Source organism: Equus caballus, chromosome 8, assembly GCF_041296265.1.
Source record: "Equus caballus isolate H_3958 breed thoroughbred chromosome 8, TB-T2T, whole genome shotgun sequence".
NCBI lineage: Eukaryota > Metazoa > Chordata > Mammalia > Perissodactyla > Equidae > Equus > Equus caballus.
The window spans coordinates 87,002,271-87,023,206 of NC_091691.1; the positions used below are offsets into that span (position 1 = coordinate 87,002,271).

The window sequence follows — 20,936 nt, forward strand, 5'->3', positions numbered from 1 at the left end:
ACAAATAAATACCAAAATCACAATGAACAAAATGGAGGAAGGGAGGGAGGGAGGGAAGAAGGAAGAGAGGAAGGAAGGCAGGCAAGCGAGCCCATCCAACTATGGCATAGTATTTAACCAAAAACCTTGGTCTTGGGCAGGGTGGAATGCGGTGGGCAAAGTGAGAATTGCAAACAAATCCTGAATAATAGTAGGTTTGTTTATTGTAATGATATGGGTGAAACAGTTCTTAAATTATTTTAAATGTATTACAGGATTGAACAAATGAGTAAATGTGTTGATGTTTTGGGAAGCCAGGGTTATCACTGTGGAAGGAGGGGCATATAAACATGGAACAGAGAAAGGCAAGAAAGAACTCTGTGTGGATAGGTAGAATTAGAGGTATCAGTGTGGACTTATGGTCTCTAAAATATGTATAGGTACGTATATCTGCATGTTTATGTGCACACTATATATACATGTGAAAAATGTATGTGTGTGTACATATTTATATGTAATAGTAGGTATACATATATATATATTATACACATGCATGTATCTCCTAGTTGTCCACTGAACGGCAAAGAAGCAAAGATAACTAGGTAATGATGAATACAACTAGCACTCAGATCTTGGTCTCTAATGCCATTAACCCAATAAAAAGAGCTATTGCCCCTCAGAGAAAGAACTGATTTCAGAGTTGGGGCATGGTGGATATAAGGTAAGCCTTGTAAGGTAAACACCTTAATGCCAGAAAGTAAGAAAGTACTCAAAAAAATTATGGGGGCCTATTTACAAGCTACCTTGAAGGGGCTCTCTCTGGCCAAGTCTGGGACAATTTGAGCACCAAAGTATCAACAGTAATAAGTATAAACCTTTGAAAACATAGGAGCTCACAAGTCTACAACAACAATAAACAGAGAAGTGACTAAATGAAGGATGGATGAATAGGAAAGAAGGAAGGATTCTCACAGCAGAATGCTGAGAGCCTTCTGGTAAATGCAATGGGAGTGCTGGAGCCAGAAAATCATCCTTCTGCAGCCATCATGACAAAGACTGGATCAGGAAAGACTTATGAATGGATGCTAAATCTAGGGAGAAATTTTGATAAGAAAGATATTTAATGGTCTTTGAGGATCTGTCTGTCTCCCCACAGACAGCTTATTAGTTGCAAGGGAAGGGGAAAAACAGCAAATATACAGTGAAAAAACTGGGCAATATCTTGACAGGGTGATGGAAATTAACATCACCAACAAGGGACAGATAGGATCACGTGGCTCCAAATGCGACTCTAAGAAGGATACAACATCACTTACGCAGTATTCTGGCCAGTAGTGTATAACCTCAGTTTAATTACAGGGAAACATCAGACAAATGTAAACTGAGTAACAGTCTGCAGCAGGGGAGTTGGGATTGGCTATATTCTTAAAAAGTCAACGTCATAAAAGACAAAGAATGGGAAAATGCCATAAAGAACGTTACTAGGTCAACTGAAAAATTAATATATGAATGGTAGAATACACAAAAATATTGAATATAGTGTTTAAAAACTTTTACCCTTACATACACTCAGAAACACAGATAAGGAACAAGCATACAAAGTGGAGGATGGCTTTCTTTAATTCTGGTAAATGTTTTTTTTACCTTTTTAGAAGTTTTAGATGTCTAAAAATGAGATACAATGATAGATGCAAAAATTCTGTTTTCTTTGCTTCTCTTCCTCCTTGTGGTTTATCACTAGGTGGGTAAGAATACTAAAGAGTTGGGCCAGGCTACACTACAAAGAAATGAGGTTACGTGGTAAGTAAAAGCTGGGCTGCTACTTATGTATACCTGATCTCCTATTTATTATTTGCCATATATTATTTATCTGCTGGTGTGTGTTGTACATGTTTGCACAGTTGCAAAGTTATGTGGTATAAGAGAAAAACTTTCCTTTTTTACTATTTATTTTTTTTGCTGAGGAAGATTCACCCTGACCTAAAATCTCTGCCAATCTTCCTCTTTTTTTGCTGAGGAAAATTTGCCCTGACCTAGCATCTGTTGTCAATCCTCCTCTATTTTGTACCTAGGCCACCGCCACAGCATGGACACCAACAGATGAATGGTGCAGGTCCACACCCGGGAACCAAACCCGGGCCGCCGACGTGGAATGTGCCGAACCACTAGGCCACTGGGGCTGGCCCAAGACTTCCTATAATATTGTAGTTCTCATTCATAACTTTTGGTTTTTCTGTGGATTTGAAAACTAACATGTCATATGAGACATCGTTACACAGTTACCTCACTAGAATACCAGCCCACCTGTCTCTGCAGAATGTGAGCTCTAGGAGAGCAGGGACTGAGTCTATCTTTATTATTCTCAGGGGACAGAACATGCCAGAACATAGTACAAACTGAACACAATTTTTTTTTTGAGGAAGATTAGCCCTGAGCTAACATCTACTGCCAATCCTCCTCTTTTTGCTGAGGAAGCCTGGCCCTGAGCTAACATCCGTGCCCATCTTCCTCCACTTTATATGTGAGACGCCTGCCACAGTATGGCTTGCCCAGTGGTGCCATGTCCGCACCCGGGATCTGAACCGGCAAACCCCGGGCCACTGAGAAGCGGACCGTGTGAACTTAACCGCTGCGCCACCGGGCCAGCCCTGCACACAATTTTTAAAGTGAAGGAACAGTCATTGATATTGTTCATGCAGAATGAATGCAAACAGGAACTTTATTGATCGAGATAATATAAAAGGGAAGGCCTGCAGAGTGCCTATAATGAAATGAAGCTTACGTGGTGAAAATGAAGTTATATATATGATGACAGCAGTTACTGTCCAAGAATAACTGCCACTTAAACGCCGACCAAGGGGTTTGGAACAGGAGCAAATCAAAATTTTAGGAGATACATGTCTGCTTCCTGTCGTATTTTTAAGCCTCTGCTTGGATTTTAAGAGGAATCCAAGGAAAAACACTCATCTTTTAATCCACTTTTTAAGACAAAGTTCTATCCAAAATCTTTTTCTTTTTTAATGATGAACAACAAAATTATTTTAAAAAAGATAAAAGTTACAGTGCACATCACATCACCCACAGGCATTACAAAGTGTCATTTTTTTTAAACGAAAATCCCGGACTTAAAGCTAGCTCCCGTCCTCTCCTTACATCACGTGTCTGCTTCACACGCATACTCCAGCTCTGTTAAGTAAGAGTCCTGCAGAGAAATACGTTCTGGAACGTGCACCTGCCTTATAAAATGTGTAATGTGTTGGGAGGTGACTGATCAATGTTATTTTCAGCAAGAGAAATAAAGATAAAACTTAACCGTTTCCAAGTCCCTGTGTAAAAACTGAGAATTTACGAACTGACACAAAATTTCAGCAGAAGAATCTCATCACAAAACCCTCTTTTCCTCTGGAATCACTTAGATTTTTATCAGATGAGAATAAAAATACACCCTTATTATCAGGTCATAAATATTCTATATTAATTTTTATTAACACACGAATGCTCACAAAAGTTCTAATTTTCTTTGTCAAATTCCAGCAAAAGATAGAAGCAAAAGCTGGTTATTATTATTTTCCTGCAACAAAATTATTTCTTTGAATAACAATAATACAGATATAAATGGGTAATTTTAAGATATGACTTAATATAAAGTTATCTCATTTGGTTTGATTGACCTCTTACCTAATATTATCCAGCTAATGATCTGGTTAATAAGAGGAAGTCCTTGTTTCTTGAGTAGACTATTATCGGTGCTATACACAACGTACATGGAAAGCACCATGCTCAGCATCTGAAAAAAAATACAAAACACATAAATAAAAGAGAAGGTGTTGAGAGACTAATTTATATAGTAGAAAGAATACTTAGAAAAGTGCTTGAACAACCGGAATCTGGCCAAAACGCTATTGAAATTGGACAGCTCACCTTCTCTGTAACCAAGAGTTACAACTCTTGTAGCAAGCAAAGGTCCTCCTCTACAAGCATGAAATGAGGCATTTTACACTTTCAGGAGTATTGTGGCAAACATTATCACACTGTTTTGGCACACACTATCACATAGTGAACAGAAATATTCATTATGAACTTTGAAGGTTTCTTAAATCATGGAAACGCAGAGGGCGAAATGTATATGGTTTAGTGTCTTCTGGCCCTCACCCGCATTATTCATTCAACACATATTTGCAGCCTGAGTATTCACCTGGTACTGGGAATACAAGGACTACAATATTCTTCAGGGAATATATATAAACTAGCGTAGAGTTGGTAAGCTACGGCTTGTAGGCTGGCAGCCTGCTTTTAGAAATACTGTATTATTGAACATTGTCATGCCCATTCATTTATGTGTTGTCTACAGCTCCCTTTGCACTACAATTGTAGAGTTGAAAATTTTACAACAGACTCCATATGACCCATAGCCTAAAATGTTTACAATCTGGTTCTTTAGAAGAATGTTTCCTGACCCCTGAACTGGTGGATTAACTGCCATTTTAAGAAGTGAGCTAAGATATAGCTGTGAACAAAGTAAACTCTCTTAGAGATCAGATTAGCAACCTCATCACCAAATCCTAGAGATATATTTAATTCCCTCATATTTTCAGTGAATTAAGAAGGAAAAAACCTTGTCAATAAAGCTACAACACAATTCCAGGATCCTTTCAACTGGAAGACAATCTCATTTCAGAGACGTTAAAATGTGAAAAGATATTTGTCTTGGAATCAATGAAAAATATGCTACACAGTAGAGGAATAAATGCAAATTAATAAAGTTAATGTAAAAAGGAATTTCTTAACAGATTTACCTATACTTAGGGGTATTTCTAACAAAGCCCATAGGAATTTTAACATGACATTCTTTGCTCCTATAGAGTGAGATTCAGAAACACTCACTTCTGTCAAAGTACTCACTATTATAGGTGAATTCTGTCAGTGCTACCATGAGCTTTAGCGTAAAGCCAGGCAGTGTACCATTTAAAATGAAAGACATGTTCCAATGGTTTGATAGGAGCTTTGACAAAATATTTCTTCTCTTTTTATATGTTCTCTGTCCTCTAAGGATGAATTAACATCTATTAAGTGTTATATATTTTATTTCAGACTATTCTTGGAAATACTTTCTATTATTATTCCAGCTTTGTTCTGAGGAAATATTTTGAGAAGACTCATATAAGTTATTTTGTTTTTAATTAGTGGTCTAGATAGGTTTTTAAAATTTTTTATTGTTTAAAAGAAAAAAGTAGTTTCCATTCTTACCTACAAAAAAGCTATAATTTTACAGAATGACATTATATAATCTCTATCGCTCACAACCCTACTAGTTATTATCTCCACTTTACCCATTAAAAACAAACTGAAGTTAAATTACTAAAAATCACACATCTAGTATGCAGCATAACCAGGAACTGTCTCAATTTTGAAATGTCAAGTTCAAAGTTCTCTTCAACACACCAAAGCCACTAACCAAGGTAACGTTTATTTTCTCCTAGGACTTGTCTTTAGTCTTACACTGGCTATTCTTCACATAAATATACTCAAAGGCTGCTTTCACTTTAAAGAAGCTTACCTTTTTCCTGACCCAAATGAAAACAACATAGAATCTCAAGTCTAAAGGAGGCCCTTTTCAGCTCAGCTTTTTGGTCAATACAGATGCCTCTTAAGTCTCCTTAACCTCTGCTCTCTGGGCATCTTTGGGCTGCCCCCTTTAGACCTTTTTGTTATTTCATACCTTTTAGAAAATATATTTCCACGTAATACCTTAAACAGAAAACTTTCTTCTCAGCTGGCAGGTACTGAGTACAGTAAATATGATAGCATCACAGTAACAACATAATGAAATACAACCATAAGATACATTTTGGTGTATCATTAGTATACCATAGTGTCAAAAATCTGTAACTGACCTGTAATAGATGCAATGGTAGCTCTTCATTTACAAAACTATCTTTTCTTTTTGTGAGAGACGCTACAACAAACAGGGATAGGAGAAGAACCAGCAAGCCGGCAGTCATTCTGTTTTAAAACACAATTTCAAATTTCCTTAAGATATTTACTGAACACATATCGTATGAAATATGAGACATTTTACTCTAATGTAGACCTTCTCATTTGGTTTAATCAAGACGAACTAGAAAAATGGATACACAGGTATAAGAATGAAAATCTTAGAATAAAAATACCATAGAGATGCAGTTATTTGTAACTTGTCACTATTTTTTAAGTATCTTTATCTTATTTCTATAATTTGATTTTTAAAACTTTTATGTATACCATTTACCATTACTCTTAGCCTGACTGGAAAAATTTACAGAAAACAATATAAAAGATAGCTAAACAAACATATCATCAGTATCTAAAACACACATTTTTCTGACTATAAGCATTTAACTCATACAAAAAGGATCTGTATTTATAATCCATACTACTCCTAGCACGACAAATTGCTCCTTTTTATCATTGACCTTGGTGCTTTCCTCAGCTATTCCTGGCTAAAGGAAGAGTAAGACATAAGACAGCAGTCACAAGGAAACATGCAAGGGAGGCACTTTGTACAGTAATGAAACAACAAATTCTACTATTTCAAGAACACCAGCTATAGTATGGTTTCTGAAGTCGAAGGAAACTGACATCAAGGAAACGGTATACTAATGCTGAACTCTGACTCTCATCTCCTAAAAATCTGAATAACATAGGATGACTGAAATTGAGGACAGAATCCGGAACCAGCAACATAACAGAACAAAAAGGAGTTGGTTTAAGAGAAATGAGAAAGAGCAAAGGGCAGGGCTAAGAAGACCGCAAAGCAGGAATTCCCAGGAAAATGCGTGTTTGTTTTTTATTTATTTTTCTAATATCCTCTTTGCGAATCATAAGGGAAAAAAGTAGTTACGCATTCAACATGGACTATCATTAAAACTTATGAAAAATAGCCACGTATGATCAAGATTCTTTGTTTGCTTTTGCTTTTTTAAAAATAATTTTGTATTTTAATTCACTGACAGATATGTTTTTACTTCAGAGAACTAGAGTAACAAGGATATTACCACTATGTTATATATATTTTTGCTTTTTCTTTTAATTTTATCCATGTTTTCACATATCTTGCACTGCAATTTTCTAAAGAAGGGAGGTGAGGTGATAGATCAAATGGAGAGCAGAAATTTCTCCATGAACGAGGAGTAAAAATAAAGAAGTTCCAAATATAGCTACTAGGAAATCCACACAAACAAATCACTGAGGAATTTAAGAAGTATAGAAGGAAACAACATAATTTTTAAAAATACAAATTAAATTTCTCACGTTTTAACAAGTTTGCTTCCTGAATTCATCTTTACTACAATATGCAAGTGGCAAATTTCTACGAAGACCATTTACACAATTTCTTTTCCTTTTAACACATGATAAATTCTGCTCAACCACGTCAATACTGTTAGAGCAGGACAGACAGGCAGACGCTGATTAAAGGATGGAAAGGCGCTTTCCAGAGACAAGAGAAGAGCTCACAGAGCAACACGAAGCAAGAAATAAATGAAAATATTTGAATTCATCCTCTCACATACTATTTGTAGTGTATGATAGCTGCAAAATGTTTTTACTTAGTAACACTAATAAAGTATGGATTAGGTAGCATGGTCTTAGAATTCAATACAATTATTTGGGGCTGTGATAATAAACTGACTTCCTGGAATAATTCGTTATCTAGTCCATATTAGTATTCTTACAGAAATGAGATAAGTGTGTAGAGCCTCACAAATTAGCACATACTTTAAAAAACATTTAGTTAATCTTCCTTCAGCTAAAATAGATTTACCCTCATTGATTAAAGATTAGGTTAAAATGCTAAAAAAAATGCTCTTATACAGAGTTCAAAAGAAAGTAATGTGATTACATGATTTAAAAATAAGAGAGAAAATGGTAAATGAAATAACGATCATTTAACTTGGCAAGCCCATGCATGCACACACACACATACACAGAGCCAGTAGATTACTTGATAATAATTTAAAAGCAAAGTTAAAAGTAAAGGTAACCAACTATTTTACACATTTATTTAGGATATATTGAGGAGAAGTAAATACAACAGCAGCATGGAGAATTCAGGTAAGGTATATAGACTTTTCTAACAATTTAAATGATTAAACATGGGAAAATTGTCAAGACAGAGTTTCTCCCCATGGACATCTTTAAATTCAGATTAGAATAGGAGAAAATTTCATTTTTATAAGACTTTTAAACTGTGGACATGCTCCAAGGCAAACATAGCATTATATCAATGGTTTTTTGACCTTTTTGTTTTGGCAACAGAAACATTTTTTCATATGAAACCTTTTACTAATTCCCCAATATAGAGAAAATACAAAACCTTCTAGACCTTTTATTCTTTGCATTTTAAGTTATCACTGTTTGGTACAATTTCATTTTTTGTGAAGGCCCAGAAGCATCTCCAGAGAGCTGTAATGACTCTCAGAGCCTGGGCCAAAATTATGACTAATGGTTTGATATTAGCATTTTAACTTCCAGTTTGTTCACGTAATTTTAAACTCATAACCAAGATTAGGTTCATATGTCACAGTGTTAATTGAGAAAAACAATTGTATTGAAAAGAAAATAAGTTAAAATATTGTTCATACACTAGAGAGATATCTGGCTTTCGTCCTACAACAGGCATCAGAGGGAACACTGCCAGGAGCAAAGAGAAGAAAATCCAATTCAGTGAGGTCCTCTAAAATAAAGAAAAAGTTACCTTTAGACAAATATGGTTAAGAAAACTGTCTTCACTGTTTCACAGACTACATGGAAAATGCAAAGGCTTACACCTATTTCCTTCAAACAGTAATACAGTTACTATTTGTGAAGGATCTGTCATAGAGTAGGTACCATGTTAGGTATAATATGAGTGTTATCTTTTATTGTCACAATAACCTCAAGTGGTAGCTTTTATTATTCACAATATTTCAGATGAGGAAACTGAGCTCAGAGATGTTAAAACATAAGTAGCATCAGGTCTATGACTAGTAAATGAAACAACCAGGATTTAAACCTGGGCCTGATATTTCAAAGCATTCATTCAATTTATGTTATACCATATATCGATTACATCTGTAAGAAAGTTGGCCTGCAACCATAATCAAATGATTGAGCCAAGGAGGGAAATAAGTGAAAATACTTTTAATTGGAGAACTGTATAAGTTCTCATAGGGTCGAAAGAAGATATTTCCATCTGCCGCTACCTCCATCAAAGTATTAAAGCGGAAACATGAGAGTATTCACTGTAGAAGCACATTGTAATTCCCTACCTAAAGGAAGGAAATCAGGAATAATTATATTTTAAAATAATCTATCATGAATATATACTTCTCCAGAAAAAACACAAGGTGGCTCAGGGCCAGGAGAGAGGTGACTCCTCTCACTCAAGCTCAGAGCGTGGCCCCCTCTGCCACTGCGCTGCTCTGGGCAGCTCCTCAGCTGCTCCACCATTTAGACATCCGAGGCTAAAGGAATTCAGGAAATGCTTCAGAGGAAGACCTACCAGCTCCGCTTCCAGAGTATTTCAATCACCACACGACCAGCTCATTTTGACACGCGAGTCTATTTGAATCACTGAAACTTTAAAGGCAGCCTTAGTCCTCCTGTCAAAAGGACCAGGCTCTTTACGCAAGGACTCACTGTGCCCTTTTCTCTAAAAATGAACAATTCCCTGAGTCAAACACATATCAAAACAAAGTAGCTCCTAACCTGTCTAGTGTCAAAATGAGTACTTATACCTTTGCTCGAGTCCACAACTGAGTGATAAATGGCCAACCCGCAAACGCAATAAGTCCAGCTGTAAGCATATAGCGGTAGAAAAAACTGAGAACCTAGAAATGCATTCCAAAGAAGAAATGAAAAATCAGGTCATTTAAAAGGAGTTACATATATATGAAAGCAATCTGAAAATGTTGTAATGTGGTTAATGACTTACTAATACTTCAATTCCCAGGGTAGAGACTAACAGGTATCCAACAAAATGACTCGGAGGGCAGCTCAAGAGTGATGCAACAAGGTCTTGAATAACTTGAAATCTGTTTAACGAGATTATTCATAAAAAGATTATTTACACTCCATATTGAATCACATATTGGGTCATAAATAATAAAAAATAAAAACATTCCACAGAGCTAGAAATCAGGGAATTTTCATTATTCAAAAACTGAGATAATCTTGAAAAGATTTATTTCAATGGCTTTGATTACCTAAATTATTTTTTTTAAATCTAGAAGTATTTTAGGAAAAACTGCAATTTCTGAATTAATTTGCTATAACCACAAAAATTTGCTTGGTTTTTATAAACATCAATGACAAGAAATGTCTTGTTTGATCTTAGTTTAAACATGGGTACATGCAATTACAGATATAATACCAGAAATAAAATACAATGAACTCAAACGAATAAAACTGAAAAAATTTTTTAAATTCACCAAGGTTAATCTTATACTGAAATCTCATCTATCTTAATGAAATAAAGGTAGACTTTCCTAATCTAGGTAGAGTAAATCTTTTTTTTTTTAAAGATTGGCACCTGAGCTAACATCTGTTACCACTCTTTTTTTTTTCTTCTCCCCAAAGCCCCCCAGTTCATAGTTGTATATTCTAGTTGTGAGTGTTTCTGGTTGTGCTATGTGGGAGGCCACCTCAGTATAGCCTGATGAGCAGTGCCATGTCTGTGCCTAGGATCTGAACTGGTAAAACCCTGGGCCCCTGAAGCGGAGCATGTGAACTTAACCACTTGGCCACGGGGCCGGCCCTAGGTAGAGAAAATCTTTATTGCACTTTTTCACTGAGTTAAATAACCTTTTCCAAACCCAATTTAAGATGTCACTAAATTATACACTAATTGTAATTAAATGTGAATACATAACCATTAAAAATGCGTGACATACTTGAGTACATTTTACATTTCATTTCTAGAAAAAAAAACTAGCATTTGTAGTGCATTATTAAATAGTTAATTAGGAAAGTCAGTATGATTTGGTTTATGACCGTTTTCTGATTGAAAACAATGGCTACATAATATTATCAAAACTATTAAGGTGTCATGTAGGAAAGAAAAGCTAACATCAGTCAAAACGAGGATGTTTCTTTTGTTCTCAACAGTGAATAAGCATAGAGAAACAAGAGAGGATTTTGTTAAATCATTTAAAAGATTTTTTTCTAGAGGAAAGTGAATTTCTGTGTTTTATTTTCTATATAATCTATCAAGAAGAAAGAATACAACATACCTTTTTTTTATGATTGGCACCTGAGCTAACAAGTGTTGCCAATCTTCTTTTTTTTTCTTCTCCCCAATGCTCCCCAGCACATAGGTGTATATTCTGGTTGTGAGTGCCTCTGGCTGTGCTATGTGGGATGCTGCCTCAGCATGGCCTGATGAGCAGTGCCATGTCCGCACCCGGGATCTGAACCAGCAAAACCCTGGGCCGCCCAAGCGGAGCACGAGAAGTTAACCACTCGGCCATGGGGCCGGCCCGCAACATACTTTCAAAATCACATTTTCCCTTAAAATTTAAACATACATGTCATCTTCATAATTAGTACATTTAATTCAGGAGGGGTTCTGTAGAAAACTGAATTTTCTATAAGGATAAAACTTTTCATTCTAAAATTTTAAAAGCAGATTAAATGACATTAGAAAAAAATATATGATTTAAATATGTATATCTAGCAACCCTATTCCTTTCAAATGGAGAAGTAACAGCATGTTCTTTTGTCAGTGTCTTTTTGCTTTATATCTTAAGATGCTAATAAATATTTCAATATTAATTTTATTTTCTACATTTTTAACATTTTAATATTTTTAAAACTTAACGTTTTTAAAGAATGGAAGAGATGGTCAAAGCTGGAGTTAGCAAAAATTAGAAAAAAATACACGTTGTATTTTTTTATAAAATGTATAAAAAATGTATAAAGTATAAAATGTATAAAAAATGTATAAAAAATGTAAATTGTATAAAAAATGACACACATGCTAGCCAACGCTGAAAATACCCTTTTATTCTGGGTTCTCACTCCCTGGGCTGTTTTAGGGGTCTGGTTTTCTCAGAGGATCCTTGGATATCCAAGACTAAGTTTAAATTCTAGATTATTGGTGCAAATATAGAAATCAACAAGATCTGCAACGTGACCCTCGCTGCCTGTGACCAGGAACCAGCACAACGTTTTAGTGGTTTTACTTCAAAGTGCTTGAAACTTGCCTGAGATCCCCACCTCTGATGTTTTCTAAGAATCCCTTTGAAATCCACTTGTGCAGAAGCACTCAGCACACGTGAGTAATATCCACTCCTCTTTGTATGCACGCATTACTAGATTGGGTTTCATTACAAAGCTTCATTTATCTAGGTTTACATGATGGATAGGAAAGGAGGGGCAAAAATGTTTGGAAAGAAACTATGCAAATTTCTTCATGAAACACAAAGATACACTGGAATCTGAGATGGTGAGACAAGTTCAAAATCTAAGCTACTCCTGGTATGGTACAAACGATATTAATTATTTTATTTTTATTCCAGATTTTTCTTATAAAAGGTACCCAAAGAAGGGAACAAAGTCAATGCTACTTCAGGGCAATAAAGATGAAGTCAAAAGGGAATGGTAAAACAAAAAGGATGTTTATATGCAACATTTACACTATTATAAATGAAGTGAGAGGGCCTGGAGATTTGAGGGTATTATAAATATCTTTGATGACTTATGCTACAGAAATCTAATGCATTTTAAATACAGATTTAATTATCAGTGAAGTGAAAAAACAAGACAGCAAGATGTGTTACTTACTCTCTTAGAACCGCATACCATATTGGCACTGGCAATAAACAATAGATGTAATAAGTCCAGGGATATGCTTGAATCAGCAGGAAAAATGCTACTAAAACACCAATAGCTACAAAACTATATTGCAGGAGACGGCTTGGTTTCTGAAAATCAAACAAAACGTTGAAACACTTCCAAATTCATGCTAATTGATAGGCTTTTAAGAGATTTTATAAAGTGAAGAAACTATATTACTTTTTTCCCAGTGGTTTTACAACTAGATGATTAATCTAAGAACTGCATTTTAAGAAATCTGCCATTAAAGCAGCATATTCCAGAAGAAAAGGCTAGATAGCCTGGAATTGCTGCAATTAAGCAATTCTCAGTTTAAAAGTGCTTATGTTCCAAGTTTGTTTGCAAGTAACTTGTTCGGAACTCTGAACATCTTTCTCCTTAGTAACAATTTTATAAATGCTGATTGAATTCTCTGACTAGCTTACAAAAACCCATTTAATCCACAAGAAACTATGTGCCTTATTTTCACTTGGGACAATGCTTCCATCTATTCAAACTCCAACTTGACATGCTGCCCACGCTTCTCTCTCCACTGACCAACCACAGTAGATTCATTCAGTCATATCTCCTCTTCCCAACCACCTGCCAAGCAAGAAAGGAGTTCCTCAATGTAAGTCACCAGTGATGGCCTCCATGGGCTACGCAGGCCCATGGGTGCTCTGGGCCAGGAGTAATGATGCAAGCGTCAGGGACAGAAGTTCCAATGACTGGGAAAGCAGTGATGCTAAGAACAGTATCACATATATACTGATATGAATCACATACATAATGATTATGGAAAGGTATGATGCTAAGAATAGTACAGGAGAACAAAACCAGGAATGGAGGGGCAATGTGGTGCTCTCCGGCCCCTGTTCCTTGTTTTCTCTATTTTCCCCTGGCTTTGCTAGCCAAAGCTAAATAAGCTGAGAATTAAGAATTACCTTCCAGAGTAGGGGAATTTAGAGAGGAAAAGCACAAAACTTTTTTCCTCTTTATAATTCCTCCCTACTGGAATAAAATGTCACCAGGAAAGAAGTAAGAAGCAAAGAGAAACTAGGGCATAGTTGTAAAAAGAAGGTGAAACACAGCATTGTGTTTAAGAGTTTGGAGCTACATAGGTAAGAATTCAGATCCTGGCTCTGTCACTTGCTCACTACATGACCATGAGCAAAGTACAAAACTTTTCTGAGGCTTAATTTCACCCCATCTATAAAATGAGAATGATTCCATATGTATTTATCAACATTGGTAATGCTTAAATGAGATTATGTAAAGAAGTTAACAAAATGCCCAAAATATTACTACTGTTTAATAAATAATGGCTGCTATTATTAACTTTATTTTTATTCTTTCCTCTTCTACTTTTCTGCATTAGTCCCAGAAGTCACTACAGAAACCCTTCAGTGAATAGCTGGAAATGAATGTTTGAGCTAGCAATGGAGGTCCCAAAGCAAGGGGACGGAAGGGGAAGGAGCAAATACCAAATGGGTGTGGACAGGTGGAGTCTCTGAAACTGAAGGTGGCTGAGGTGTGTATTCCTTGTAACAGGTGAGACTGGTTTCACATCATTTTGAGAACAGTAAAATAATAAGAAAAGAAGTTTAAAGGAGTACCTAAAAAAATACTCAAGGAATTTTCTAGCGTCAGTACAATACGGTATAATTACCTAATCTCTTGATATATAAAGTAATAGACATTACAAATGACATCTACTTGTTGGAAGCTAAATCATAAAGAATTTGGTTCAGCTGAAGTAAAAATTGAAAGGATTTGCAAATAACGAGAGTGGCAGACATTTTCTACTTCATCATGAATTGACTCCCCGCCTCTCTTCGGCTCCCCCAAAAACACCTGACAATAATGAACCATGCCATGTGCATTGATTACTCCTGCAACCAGGAAACATTTAATAAGTCGCATACTCTATGCTATGGTCAGTACTAGGTACGGGCCTTCAAGGAGTTTAAACCATACAGGTGGAGACTGAATCATGGGATTGGTTTAAGGGATTAATATTTGGGGATTTTACGAGTTAATAAGAGAACAAGGGAAAGCGTATGGCAAAACAAAGATATTTTGTTCTAAAGCAAAAGACATCTGACCTGGCAGAAGCAAAGGAAAAGAGACTATGGAAGTGAAATGCAGAGTTCAAGTCAGAGCAGCTGCGGCAAATTACATTTAAAGAAAACAGAATATTCGCTGCATACTTGCCTGTAACAGTGATAAATTAGAAACGACCTGTATAATCTGGGGACACTGTCATGTAGAATTGACATAAACTTTGGAGTCAGACCTAAATTTAATTCCAGTGCTGCCATTCTACTTGCTTGTCAGTTTGACTACAGCATTAGCTTGTCTAAAGCGGCTTCCTCATGCGGCAATGGAGGATAACACGTGCTGCAGCTCAACTCTCGCTCCCGTCAGGCCCTCTAGAGTCTGGCCCTGTTGAAGACTTGCCGCTCTTCCAAGCTGTGCTGCCTCTCTCCTCAACTGACAGACGCCGCTCTCTGCGTGTCTTTTCCTTTTTTCCTACTGGGCTAGCCTACTTACCTTTTAAGATTTCACTTCAGCAATAACCTCCTCTGCGAAGCCTGCCTGCACCCCAACTGCAAGCATCATACCCTAATACGTGCACAGCTGCACTCCCCGTACCTCCTAACCGTTCTCCACGCCTCCCTTCATCACTGCTATCAACTACTGGCATTTTAGTCTTTCTTCCCAATTGTTTAGATTGTGTCACTTCACCAGATTATAAACTCACTGAAGAGGAATCAGAATGTTTTTGCCAACAGAATCAAAGTGTTCAAAATACTTGCAATGACCTCAACTGTAATGGTCAGGTTTATGTGTCAACTTGGCTAGGCTATAGTCCCCAGTTATTCAATCAAACACTAATCTAGTGTTGCTGTGAAAGTATCTTGTAGATGTGATTAGAGTCCATAATCAGTTGACTTTAAGTAAGGGAGATTATCCTAGATAATTGGAGTGGGCCCAATTCAATCGGCTGAAAGGCTTTAAGAGCAGAACGGAGGCTTCCCCGAGGAAGACACTGCACCTGTTGAGTGCAGCTTCCAATCCTGTCTGCAAGTTTTCCAGTCTGCGCTTCCTGATGGCCTGACCTATGGATTTAGGCCTCTTGCCTAACTAGTCCCCACAATCACATAAGCCAATTCCTTATACTCAGTCTCTCTCTTTTTTTTTTTTTTTGAGGAAGATTAGCCCTGAGCTAACTGCTGCCAATCCTCCTCTTTTTGCTGAGGAAGGCTGGCCCTGAGCTAACATCAATGCCCATCTTCCTCTACTTTATATGTGGGACGCCTGCCACAGCATGGCTTGCCATGCAGTGCCATATCTGCACCTGGGATCCGAACTGGCAAATCCTGGGCTGCCAAAGCAGAATGTGTGCACTTAACTGCTGTGCCACCCGGCTGGCACCACACACTCAGTCTCTTAATACGTAGATTTTACTGGGTCTGTTTCTCTGTCACAGAGAACTAGCTGATACGCCAACTAAATAAAGTCTAACGCCTATAGTCCAGCGTTTGAGGCCTTTGATTAGTTCAGTCTAATCTATATTGTCAGTATTAGCTCTTAATAGGCACTTGAACAAACTTCCCACATTCTCCCCAACTTGAACTATTTATTTTGAAGGCAGCATGGTATAGAAAGAGCATAAATTTAAGTATTACAAAATATTAGTTCTGTCATTAACATCAGTGTGTCCTTAAAGAAAATATATCTCTCTCTGAGCCTAAATTCCCCCAACTATATAATGATAATCATAACTACCAAATTTAGGGTAGTGTTAAGCTTAACTGAATAGCGCACGTAAAGCACCGGGGACAGTCCTGGAATGGAGGGGCTCAAGAAACATTACCTATTATCCCAGCATAATACATTTTCCCAGCTCTGCCTCTGTTTATATGATTCTATTTGCTTTAATTCTCATCTCCTTATAGTCTGAGTGTTAAAGTTCCACCAAGACTTACTTTTTCCTGTTATCATCACCCTAGCTAAAGTGAGCTCTCCTTTATTTAAAATAGGATAATCTTTGCATCACGCTAAACCTAACGTATATTAAAATTGTTAAATGTTAAAGTTGTCTTTTATAACGTGTGTAGTATAGTGACCTGTGTCTGATAAGGTGGTTATGTGTGTACATCTCTTACCTACTTTACTTAATTCTAAGCTTCTTGAGAACAGAATCTGAATTTTACATTTCTTTGTATAGCCTATGCAGCATCTAGTGTTGTACTGTACACTCAATTAAATATTTGCTGTATTATCAGATTAATAATAAAGAAGAACTATCAGCTATAAAACTGCTGACACATCAACCTAAAGACATATCCTTTCACAATAGCCCAAACATCAAGATGAATATGAAAAGGCAGCATCTGGCACAAGACTATTCTGGACTCAAACCTCAGCTCCTCCACATCCTAGCTGAGTGGCCTTTTGCAAGTTATTTAAACAGCTTGTTTCCTCTTTTGTAAAGAGAAATTATAATCCTACTTTCAGCATTGTTATGAGTTTAAAATGGCAAAATAAATTTAAACTACCTAGCAGAATGCCAAGACATATCCATTACTAAAACACGATTGTTTCTGTCTCTTTTCCTATCATGTGAGAAATTATTCCTATTCTAGACAATTTCACATACATTCAAATAATGAAAATTACTTGCAGGAAATTATTTAAGATGTATTAAAGTACTATAAAAAACTGGGAAAAAACACTACTGTTCTCCTTCTATTACAGAAAAATAAAATATAAAATTGTAAAAAGTTACCACTGGAAATGTTTGCAGACTGTTATTATTAATAATATCCTATCTGGAAAGTCAGCAACATATTTTAAAAGAGTAAAGTGTTTTAACGTAGTAAAACCATATATGTACTGTTATATTTTCTCATTTATATGAAACACTATTAGAGGTTTTTTTCTGCATTGAAAAAGTAAACTAGGGACTAATTCTTAAAATGAGGATAAATAGAAAGTTCTGGAAATTTGTATTTAAGAATTTCATAAAGTTGAAATAAGGTAAGAACAGTTCCAGAAAACATATACATTATTTAAAAAGAAGCCTTTTGAATAGTCATTTGTTGCTTTCCAGCTCCTATTCTTTTAATATCAGATAAAGTTAAATATATTGCTTTGAAGTAGTTTTCTGACCACCTGTACTAGAAAGATATGGAATACTTACAACATGGGAAATAATCACAGAAAAGAACAGAAAATCAACACAGTGTCACAGGAGAATTTAAATTATACAGGTATCTTTATAGGCCGCTTCAGTTAAAGGGCCATTATTATTAATACACTCTTTTCCCAACTAAAGAAACAGAGATAATTGAGAAAAAAAGAAGAAAAGCAAGTAAAAGATAAGAGTTAGCTGCATCAACCTGCACACTGTATGAACTCATTACAAGTGATTTGATTTGATTTCTTTCCTCAGTCCTAGTGATTTTACACCATCATCTGAATCTCCATTATAGTTTCTGAACATACCTTAACTTCTTTACTACCACCTCTGGGAAGGTTGGAATGAAACTTAAGGATCAACAAAGAAGCATAAGATGTCCATCCCACGAAACCAAGAACAACGGTGATGCCCAAAAAGAATCTGTCGTAAGTGTGATAATAGGACAATCCTTTCAATGCAAGATGAATCAGCTCCTTGCAAAGGGAGATCTACAGAGAAAGAAAAATATAACTTGCCACATGGAAAGAATAAGAAAACCTAAGTGTCAAAGGAAGGAAAATTATTAAAATTAGAGTGAGTGTAGATGCCTGATCAAGAACAGATTTTAATTGTTCGAGGATCTTCTTGCAAAGTAGAAGAAAAATTCCTGAATAAAATGAATGTTTAAATCTTGATAAGAGGGGCCAGCCCAGTAGCACAGCAGTTAAGTTCGCTCATTCCGCTTCGGAGGCCTGGGGTTTGCTAGTTCGGATCCCGGGTATGGATACGGCACCGCTTGTCAAGCCATGCTGTGGCAGGCGTCCCACATATAAAGTAGAGGAAGATGGGCATAGATGTTAGTTCAGGGCCTATCTTCCTCAGCAAAAAGAGGAGGATTGGCAGCGGATGTTAGCTCAAGGCTAATCTTCCTCAAACAAACAAAAATCTATAAATCTTGATAAGAAAGGGCATTTTAAATGCATCTATCTGTGATTTAATATAGCGATTTAAAATCATTCATTTTGTGGAAATTATTTTCAGAGTACATGAAAGAAAGAAATGAAGGCCCTCTACTAGACGTCCCAAATAAAAGAGATGCCCACATTTATATCATTTTTTTACTTTCTCATATCAGACTACCCAAATCAGTAATAAAACATCATTAAAATAGCTTAGTATTTTGGAGGAGGAGAACAGCTTACCATTTTAAAAGCAATACAAAAATAAGCATTAGAAATACATGGTATTACTCAGGCAATTTTAGAAACTACTAATAGAATTCTATCATAGTTTAAAATTATGTGACCATTTAACAAAGAGAAAGTCAATGAAAAACATAGTAGGGTAGGAGCCGGGAGGAGTCAAAGCTTCAATATAAATATTAGACTTCTGATAGTGTGTAGATAATTCCAAATGTACAAATATGGCATGTTCTAAAATATTATGCATAAGTAAGGTGATAGAAACCTGGAATACACTTTGTCATCATAGCAAATGGCAATTGTTCATTTCCAATGCTAACCTAAAAAAGTTTACCCATAACATTATCTGAAACAAGAGAAGTATGCCCATGGCAAAAGCAGCTACTTAGGAAATACAATCCTATCTTGAGGGTTCAGGAAAGCTCCCTGGCCTGCCCACTGTGCTCTCCATGGCCATACTTTGCCCCTCCCCGTATCCAAAATGATGATCAACTGTTTACATAACAAGGCCTGCATACTTACTGCTTCATCATACTTTCTCTGTTTTATATAAGATCTTGCTTTTCTTAAAATGTTGTGCTGTTTAGACTCAGAAAGCAACCTAAAAAGGAAAAAAAAGTTAGGTTTAAAATGTCTCCTCATTTCAATTATATTTTTTCTTGTTTTTTTGCTGAATTGAAAATAAAAGAATGGTGAAACGAGAAAATGAAAACACAAAACAAAAGAAAAAAAGAAACTTCAAGCTAAAGTGTATTATTGCTGGTTATCAGAACTCTTCTAAGAAACAGCTTATAGTTAAATTTGGTGTTCTTGACTCAAAGTTTTAACTGCCAAACTATACTTATGATAGTCATATAATCCATCATTTTGAAGAAACGTTAATACTCTGGCTAACAAAGAAATTCTGATTAGATCAACAGAATGAATGGAACAGCATACTAGTGTTGTGAGTCCACCGCACAGCCCTTCCATGCTCATTGGCAGACACAGCAGACAGGCAGATCCATCATGGCGCTCGCCTTGTACCCCTGAGCCAGAGGAGCCTAAGAATTTTCATTACCGAGGAGCTCGGGGCAGAGCCTAACCAATAGTCAGTTACTGAACAATTTGAACCTATTTGCTATTCTTATACTGTACCATATACCTTTTCTGTTCCCCTATCTTTCATTTTTCTTTCCTTCATTTCCCTGTCCTTTTACCACAGTAGAAACCTTAAATACACAAGAGAAATACTCCTAATATTGCATAAATTGAAAAGGTACATATCTAAAGGTATTAAGTTCATGGAATGTAGAAACTGAGGAAATATAACCAGAACATAACTACCTTATTGAAATAACTAAGTATATTTAAGTACAAAATATACTGCTTAACTAACACCTACACTCCTAAAATGAATACCTTTATATTTAAAAAGTACAAAAAAGCTATTTAAAGATATATTAGGTTAGATGATATGAAATTGCTATTTTTGTATGTCAAAACTACTAAATTAGATATTGGCAATTTCATATGGTTCAACATAATATAATCACTTGGCTTCTTTCTATTTGGTTCCAGAAGTCTCTGAAGAGATAAGATTGAGATGTGTAGGAAGTAAATCTTTTAAGTGATGTTATTAATTTGAGAGAGATCACAGAGTTCTTTCATAAACTGAAACTCTCTGTCTAGAAAATATAAATAATCTGAAATCTTTCATGTAATTTCAGAAAATTCATGAACCCCAGAAGCTCCTC

General features: G+C 36.0%; 1 protein-coding gene across 50 annotated transcripts in view; it reads right to left on the bottom strand.

Annotated features, from left to right (window-relative positions):
* The window catches only part of PIGN (phosphatidylinositol glycan anchor biosynthesis class N), a 186,936-nt gene that overhangs the window by 112,070 nt on the left and 53,930 nt on the right, over positions 1–20,936 (bottom strand). For 33 of the 50 annotated variants that reach the window (XR_011421092.1, XR_002809990.2, XR_011421098.1 and 30 more), the window contains 8 exons: positions 19,723–19,801; positions 18,325–18,507; positions 12,781–12,920; positions 9,932–10,031; positions 9,735–9,827; positions 8,601–8,692; positions 5,874–5,982; positions 3,658–3,766 (listed from right to left, as the gene is read on the bottom strand). Coding sequence is in view for 38 of the 50 variants with exons in the window: in XM_070221147.1 (XP_070077248.1) it covers positions 3,658–3,766; positions 5,874–5,982; positions 8,601–8,692; positions 9,735–9,827; positions 9,932–10,031; positions 12,781–12,920; positions 18,325–18,507; positions 19,723–19,801 (905 nt within the window). In the remaining 12 variants the exon portion in view is untranslated. The remainder of the gene's footprint in view (positions 1–3,657; positions 3,767–5,873; positions 5,983–8,600; positions 8,693–9,734; positions 9,828–9,931; positions 10,032–12,780; positions 12,921–18,324; positions 18,508–19,722; positions 19,802–20,936) is intronic. The other 17 variants (XR_011421100.1, XM_070221161.1, XM_070221171.1 and 14 more) reach the window with 1 other exon arrangement.